Source organism: Hippopotamus amphibius, chromosome 16 (genome assembly GCF_030028045.1).
Source record: "Hippopotamus amphibius kiboko isolate mHipAmp2 chromosome 16, mHipAmp2.hap2, whole genome shotgun sequence".
NCBI classification, from domain to species: domain Eukaryota; kingdom Metazoa; phylum Chordata; class Mammalia; order Artiodactyla; family Hippopotamidae; genus Hippopotamus; species Hippopotamus amphibius.
In genome coordinates this window covers 51,726,386-51,734,466 of record NC_080201.1, presented here as the reverse complement: position 1 = coordinate 51,734,466, position 8,081 = coordinate 51,726,386, and the positions used below count along the sequence as shown (strand labels likewise).

General features: G+C 51.6%; 1 protein-coding gene across 3 annotated transcripts; it reads left to right on the top strand.

Moving 5' to 3' along the window:
* The first annotated feature begins 4,918 nt into the window (after positions 1-4,918).
* Positions 4,919-7,798, top strand: SERTAD1 (SERTA domain containing 1). Of its 3 annotated transcripts, none has more exons than XM_057710668.1 (2): positions 4,919-5,071; positions 6,744-7,798. In XM_057710668.1, exon 2 carries the CDS (start codon positions 6,744-6,746, stop codon positions 7,464-7,466), a length of 723 nt encoding a protein of 240 aa, XP_057566651.1. In that variant the 5' UTR covers positions 4,919-5,071; the 3' UTR covers positions 7,467-7,798. The 3 variants fall into 3 exon arrangements, with proteins under 3 accessions (XP_057566651.1, XP_057566653.1, XP_057566652.1); XM_057710670.1 differs by having other exon boundaries at positions 4,925-5,062; XM_057710669.1 differs by lacking the exon at positions 4,919-5,071 and adding an exon at positions 5,180-5,408.
* The last annotated feature ends 283 nt before the right edge of the window (positions 7,799-8,081 follow it).

Sequence of the window (8,081 nt, the reverse complement as noted above, 5' to 3'; positions counted from 1 at the left end):
TCCATTCTCCCCTCCCTCATACGACTCCAGTTGACCCCAAGGTTATTTCACTTGCTGTTAACTGCCCAGAGGACCCTTCCTCGTTTCACCAATCCAAATGTCCCCTTCTCAGAAAGGTCTTCCCTGACTTTCCCAGCTCAACAGGTCCAGGTGCACCCCCACCCCCACCCCACTTCCCATTGTTTGATTTTCTTAGTAGCACCTACCCAATCTCAAGTTATTTATGACCTCTTTATGCTTAGGCTCCTGGAGTGTTGGAGGAATCTCTCAGAGAGAGGGGTTATGTTGTACTGCATAGAACTAGGCTTGGCCCAGGTGAACACTCAATTTTTTTTTTTTTCTTTTGCTGTTGTCGAGAAGACAAACTCCCAATCTTGCAATGGCCAACCCTCCTTCCCCTCCTTCCCACCTCTCTCAACCCATCTCCACCACACCATTCTCTGCTGTTCTTCAAATACACTGTGTCCCAGCCTCAAGACCTGGAGTAACTCCTGACTCACTGAGTGATCATGCAAAGTGTGTAAGAGGGCATCTGATGCACACCAAGGATTCAGATAATTGTTCAAATTTACTGAGTGCCCACTGTGGACCTGGCACTCTTCCAGGCACATGAACAAAACAGAGTTCCTGCTCTCATAAGGCACCCTAGTGAGAGAAGGCTGAAATATACACGAGTGTGTACTCTTTACCGAAACAAACAGTAAAATGTAGTCTGTCCGGTAGTGGTGATAAATGCTGTGGAGAAAAAGCAAGAAAGTGATGGGGTGTTGCTATTTAGATGGGATGGCCACAGAAGGCCTCACAAGGTGACATTTGAGAAAGACCTGAAGGAGGTGAGAAGTGAGCCATGTGAATCTGTGGGGAAACAATCCCAGTGGCAGGAACAGCCAGTGCAAAGGTCCAGTGGTCAGAGCCGAGCATGAGTGGAATATTTGAAGGACCGTTTGGAGGTCTACGTGGCTGCAGTAGAGGGAGCAAAGGGGAGAGTGCTAGGAGATGAGGTGAGAAAGAGTTGAGGGAGGCAAATCATGTAGATTCTTGTGGGAGTCCCATAGGAGAACTTGAGCTTTACCCTGAGTGAGAAGGAAGGCATGCAAGGGCATTGAGCAGTGGAGGAAGGAGACCTGGCTCACTTTTACATGGACCCTCTTTGTCCTAAAGATACAAGAGCGAAGAGGAATCATGGGGCTTGTTAGGACCACAGTGAGGCCAGTATGAGGAGCACCCCCACTTTCCAGATGATCAAACTAAGGCTCAGAGAGGTCCAGCTCCAGCTGTCAGGAAACTAGCGAGAGAAGTGGAAAGGCTGGCTGTGCAGCGGGAACTGGGTCCCTGAGGGCAGAGTCCACGTTCCCCAATCTGCCCTCCCTCGCTGTCCTGCGGTGGGGGATGGGCCTCGGCCACCTCGGTCCCTCCCTCCTGCCCACCCTTTGCCCTGAGCTGGACACGCGGGAGCCCGGCCGGCGCCTCCTCTCTCCCCAGGGGCCAGCTGGGGGCGGGGCGCTCCCCCAGCTGGCGGAGCCTCCTCCCCAGGCCCGCCAGGCCAGTGGCTTCACTTCTGGTTTCATTTCCCAAGGCCCGGGCTCTCTCCTTTTCCCTCCCCCAGCCCTTTGAATTCCTGGCTCCTTCTCCACTTTCTGGTCTCCGCTCCAATGTCACCTCCTCAGGGAGGCTCTCCCGGACCACCCTGGCTACAGGCACCTCTCCCCCGGCCTCTCTATTACCCCGTCCTATTTGTTTTCTTCAAGTCACTGAACAGAAGCAGAAAGTATCTTCCTCATTTATTCATCTTCCAGGGTCTTCTCATCCTACTCAGAATGAAAAACAAAGGTCCATAGAGCACTCTAAATGACCTGAAAACTCTGACCTCCTCCCTGGCAGCAGAGACAGAACCTCCCACCTCAGGGCCTTTGCACTGGCCCTTTCCTCTGGCTGGAACACTTCTTCCAGAGCTTTACTACCTCTCCCACTTCATCAAGTCTCTACTCCATGTCGCCTCTTCAGAGACCCCTCCACCACCACCAGCTCTCTGTCCAAACTGCACACCCTTTTATTACTCTCCTCCTGCTCTGCTTTTCCTTTTCACTTGTCACCTCTTAAGATAGTCTTGCTTTATTACATTTATTGTCCACACCCTCACATCAGGGATTTTTTTTTTTTTTTTTTTTTGGCTGTATTGGGTCTTTGTTGCTGCACACGGGCTTTCTCTAGTTGCAACGAGCAGGAGCTGCTCTTCGTTGTGGTTCGTGGGCTTCTCACTGCGGTGGCCTCTCTTGTTGTAGAGCACGGGCTCTAGGCGCGTGGGCTTCAGTAGTTGCGGCACATGGGCTCAATAGTTGTGGCTCACGGGCTCTAGAGTGCAGGCTCAATAGTTGTGGAGCATGGGCTTAGTGGCTCCACGGCATGTGGTATCTTCCTGGGGCAGGGATCGAACCCATGTCCCCTGCATTGGCAGGTGGATTCTTACCCACTGCGCCACCTAGGAAGTCCACATCAGGGATTTTTGTTTATAATTTTATAATGCCATATCTTCAGTGCCTAGAACAGTCCCTGGCACACAGAAGGTGCTCAATTCATTTGTTTTCATATTTCGTTTCTCTTCCCCAGCCCCCTGTCCCCTGATCCATGTAAAGAGGCTCTGTGAGGCGATTCAAGAGCTGTACCCCCATTGTCTACAACAGTCCCTACAACATAGTAGGTGCTCAATAAACACGTTAAGCAAATTCCTCAGACTCCTATGAGCTCTTATTTCCTTTATGACCTGAAAAGAGCCACCTGGAGACTCTGAGCCTCCTTTTCCCCAGGCCAGAAAGATAGGTTGTAAGGGAAATTATGTGAATTTGCCTAGCAGGGGCCTGAATCTAATTAGCATTTTACCCTCTTTTTATTATGAAAAATTTCAAGTACAGAGGAAAGATAGAAAAGAAAAAAAAGTATGTCTTCTGAGCACTGAGCACTTCTGAGCACCCTCCCATCTAGCTTAATTGTTAATATTTTAAGTTTCCTTTATCTGCATATCTGTATGTGTATATGTACAGTTTTTCTTTTGCTGAACCATTGGAGAGTCAATTGCAGACATCTTGACATTCTACCCCTAGGATAATAGCTCAGCGGACATCTTTTAAGATTAAGGACACTCGCCTACAAACCACAATCCTATTTCACATCTAAGAGAATTAAGGATTCCATAATATCATCTAATATCCAGTCTATGCTCAAATTTCCCCAGTTGTAGAATCTCTTCCCCCCCAAATCAAAATCAGAATCTAATGCAGGTTCTCATGCCTATTTGGTTGTAATGAAATTACATAATATCTTTTATTCTGAAACATCCTCCCCCCTAACCCTACCAATCCCTTCTTGTGATTTCTTGAAATTGAATTTTTGGTAGAACAACCCAGTTGTGCTGTAGATGTTCCACATTCTGTAGTTGTCTGTGTTTGTGTTTAATTTTGTACATGTGAATTCAGGTCTCGCAGAAATCCTATGCAGTTATATTTAAACTTTTTTTTTTTTTTGGCTGCACCCCGCAGCATGCAGCATCTTAGTTCCCTGACCAGGGATTGAACTCATGTCCCCTGCAGTGGAAGCATGGAGTCTTAACCACTGGACCGCCAGGAAAGTCCCTGTTTTTGTGTTTGTCACTCTCTGTTCCCTATAAGCTGGAGGTTGGGTCTGATTCAGTCTATGCAGTTTAACAGGGAGGCTCCACAACAAATGTTGTGTACTTCCTAACGCATCACATCAGGTGCCAAATTTGTGGTGTCCCAGTGCTGTGGATGCAAAGTGTCATTACACGGTTAAAGCGTTGAGCACCACACCTCCACATCATAAAAGGATATTTCCCCCTTAGCAGTTAGCCAGGAATCTGTGCGATGATTCTTTGGAAGCTGTCAAGATCCCGTTCCTCCCGAATTTTTCACCCTAAGGGTTGAGCATCCATTGATAATGGCTGCCTGCATCAACTAGTCCAGTTAGCATTTTTGACAGCTTACTTTGGTTAGGAGCTTTATTCACAAACAGTTCTTCCCAAGGAGCCAGAGGACTTAGCAAATGAGCTACTTGAAGAATGTAAGTCCCATTGCCAGTTTACCCGACAAGCACTAAATTCTTGCCTACCTGGGCCCCACCCTGAATTTCTCTCCTTGAATTAAGCACCTGTGCTATTACCACAACAGCTATTACTACTGAAAAAAGGACACATTACACACCACTCTGAGCATTTTGCAAGAACTGTTTTATTTAATCCTCAAAACAATCCTCTGAGCCAGACGCTATTTCTCTCATTCCAAAAGTGAGGAAACTGAGACCGTCCTAAGGGGCCAAAGCACTTGCCCAAGGTCACACAAGTCCTTAGGGAATGGAGCCTAGGATGAGACTCCAGTGGCATCCCATCCCCACCCTCCCACTCCAGCCTGTAACCACGATTGAGTTCAACTACCCAGCATTTGCTGATATAGTGCTCTTATAGGTACTACCTTATTTTAATTTTCCTAACTCTCAAGAGGCAGGCAAGAAGATCCCCATTTAACAGACTTTGTGGGCTCAGAGACCGAGGTCACACATCGAGTGAGTGTGAGTCCGAATCTGAACCCAGGCCTTGCTGGCCTAGAGTGAGACCCCTTTGGGGGCTGTGTGCGTAAGCAGCTCAACTATTGGGTTTGGCAGGTGCGTGGGCAGGTGTGCGGCGCCCGCACCTTGAGAGACAGAAACCCCACCCCGCCACTGTCCCACAGGGCAATGAGCCACCCTTACCTTCTCCCCTCCCCTCACGCAGCGGTCCGGACATGCGCCCTAAAGCCAACTTCCCCCCCTTCTTCGAACCTGCCCCCTACAGGCTCCGCCCATAGCCGTCTAGAACCAATCCCTGGGTGAAGGGCGGGGCTGTCACGGCAGTGGGCGGTAGCTAAGGGGAATCAGGAGCCTGGAGTCGTGAGCAGGAGTCAGAACTGCGTCTCTCAACCCGGGAGCTGGTTGCTGAAGGAGAGCGGGCGAGCTATGCTGCTGCCACCGCTTCCTGATTGGCTGCGGGTGGCTCCCTCTTCGTTTTGATTGGCAGCCGGTGAGCTGGGTATGTAAATGGAGAGGCCTGGGGAAAGAAGGGGTACTGGCCGAGGGGTTCATTGGCAGGTTCGATCCCCGGGTCCGGCAGGTGCGCGCCAGGGCTGTCCGGGGTCGAGACGCACGGGCCTCTCTGTGCCGCCCGCCTCGGCCAGGCCGGGTGAATCACCCCGCAGCCCGGGAAGGGGGCGGAGGCGCCGGCTCCCTGGCTCCGGCTGCGTGACTCACCCGCCCCCGCCGCCGCCGATTCTAGAGAAGTAGCCCCCACTGCCTTCCGGAAGCGAGCGGAGGCCGAGAGGGCAGAACAGCTCTCCGGAGATCCCGGCCCGCACGGTCCCGGGTGGCAAGTAGGAACGACCGCGTCTTGCCGGGCAGCGTAAAGGGTCCCGGGGTCTGGGAAGCCGGAATCCCCGGGGGAAAGCCGGCCTGTCGCCGCTAGGGGGCGCCGGGACCGGGGGGCGGAGTCGGGGGGTGGGGGCTGAATTCCTGCGGTTCCGGACTCTCGGGTCCGCCGGGACGGAGGCGAGGGCCCAGTTTTGAGTAGCGTGAGGGGTCGCTCCTAAAGTCCTGCTGGGCAGGGATCTGGGTACAGTACCCTGCAGGCTGCCTGGCTTAGAAAACAGCAGGTTGGGTCAGGGGCACCCACCCTGGGGAAAGTGTGGGTTCTCAAACTTCTCTCCGTGACCCCCCGTGCCCACCAGGATTTTCTGGCAAGCTCTGTCCACTCTGCCTCCCAAATAAATCCTGAATCGACCAACTTCCTTCCGTGTCCACTACCGCCGTATACTCCCAAGTCACCATCTTTGCCCACCCCAAAGAGTGCAGTAGCCTCCGAATGGATCTTAGGGTCACTCTCCCAGCACCACCACCCCGCCCCTCCCCCGCCCCCCCACCTCCTCTTAACAGCCAAGGGGATCTTCTGGAAATCTAATCAGTCCACAACACCACTCTCCCCCCTGCTCCCCACCAGGTCAGACTTCCCACCACACTCACAATAAAATCTAAGCTCCTTGCCTCTGCTTACTCTCGATCCCCTCCTTCCCCACCCACCCCCTGTTTCTCCGTGCACTGACCACAGAGTCTTTTTTCAGTTCAAACTCATCCAGCCTCTAGGTCTTTCTTTGCCTTCGCCCTGGTTCTTCCATGACTGATTCCTTCTCATACTTGAAGCCTCATTTCAAATGTCACCTCCTCAGAGGAGCCTTCCCTGACCACTCTCCAGAACCTTCTAGTATCTTCCTAGCACCATGTCCTGTATTTGTTTATTTAGTATCTTCCTGTACATTTCCTGTATTTGTTTATTTATTGTCCAATACTATTAGTAGACACAATAAATATTAGATTAAACCATGTGAAACAACTGCTTTTGTAGGTAAAAAAAAAAGGTTGAATATTGGACATTTCACATGGTTCATTGAAGAAATAAATAATAATAGTTATTATTAATAGTATTGAGTCACAGGAGTAATTGCTATGTATCAGGCACTGTTCTAAGTGATTTTGGTATCTCATTTATTCCTTAAAATAACTCTAGGAGATAGATACAGTTATCATTCATGTCTTAAGGGTTCCCTAAGCCTAGGCTCAGAGAGGTTAAGTGATTTTCCCAAGATCACACAGACAGCAGTGGTCAGAACTTCACACTGGCTTTCCATAACTGAATGACTCCTTTATCCCCGCAGATGATGCTGAGCAAGGGCCTGAAGCGAAAGCGGGAGGAGGAGGAGGAGGAGGAGGAGAAGGAAGCCCTGGCAGTCGATGCCTGGTGGCTGGATCCCGGCCACCCAGCAGTGGCACAGGCATCCCCGGCCATGGCCTCCAGTTCCCTCTTTGACCTTTCGGTGCTCAAGCTCCACCACAGCCTGCGGCAGAGTGAGCCAGACCTGCGGCACCTGGTGCTGGTAGTGAACACACTGCGGCGAATTCAGGCGTCCATGGCATCCACAGCTGCCCTGCCACCCGTGCCCAGCCCACCTACAGCCCCTAGCGTGGCTGACAGCCTGCTGGCCAGCTCTGATGCCAGCCTTTCAGCCTCCATGGCCAGCCTCCTGGAGGACCTCAGCCATATTGAGGGCCTGAGCCAGGCCCCCCAGCCCCTGGTAGACGAGGGGCCACTAGGCCGCCCCCCGGGGGGAGCCCCACCCAGCCTGGGTGCCTTGGACCTGCTTGGCCCCACCTCTGGATGTCTGCTGGACGATGGGCTTGAGGGCCTGTTTGAGGACATTGACACATCCATGTACGACAGTGAATTTTGGGCACCAGCCTCTGAGGGCCACAAACCCAGCCCTGAGGATGGGCCAGGCAAAGAGGAAGCTCCAGAGCTGGACGAGGCTGAGCTGGACTACCTCATGGACGTGCTGGTGGGCACACAGTCACTGGAGCGGCCACCGGGGCCAGGGCGCTGACCTCCCCCAGGGCTGGGATGTTGATCTGGTGTCCAAACTGAGCCTGGTGACTGGACCAACTCTCCTTGGAAAGACACAGCTGGGTTCCCTAGAGAGGAGCTTTGGAGAGAAAGAATTCAGTCCTGGGCAACTTCATCTCCGTCCTCTTGTCTCTAGCTGATGGAGGGAGTCTGGGATTGGCCCTTGTGATGAAATGACAGGGCCTGGTGGCTGGAATGTGATTGGATCAGGCCCAGTGCTGAATCCCTGGAGGCAGAGCCTGGTATACTCTTTCCCTGTTGTGGGAAGAGACCCCCAACCAGTTTTTTGAAATTAAAGTCACTCGTAGGAAGTCTCAAGTTTGTGTATTGCTTTATTTCCCAGCTAAGGCAAGGGTGATAAAGTAACCTCTAACATTTATTGAGCATGGACTGTGTACCCAGCACAGTTCTAAGCACTTGACGTGTTAAATTATTTAATCCTCATAACAAGTTGGGCATATTATTATCCCCATTTTACAGTTGAAAACTGAGGCTCCAAGAAGTCATCACTTGAGATATGTTTCAGACTTTACTGCTTTTTGGTCTGAGAAGCAGACCAATTAGGTCTGGTAACTGGCCCTCTAGGAAACTCTGG

Excerpts from the sequence above, each read along its gene's own strand:
- SERTAD1 (XM_057710668.1), top strand. The coding sequence starts at position 6,744 with ATGATGCTGAGCAAGGGCCTGAAGCGAAAGCGGGAGGAGGAGGAGGAG.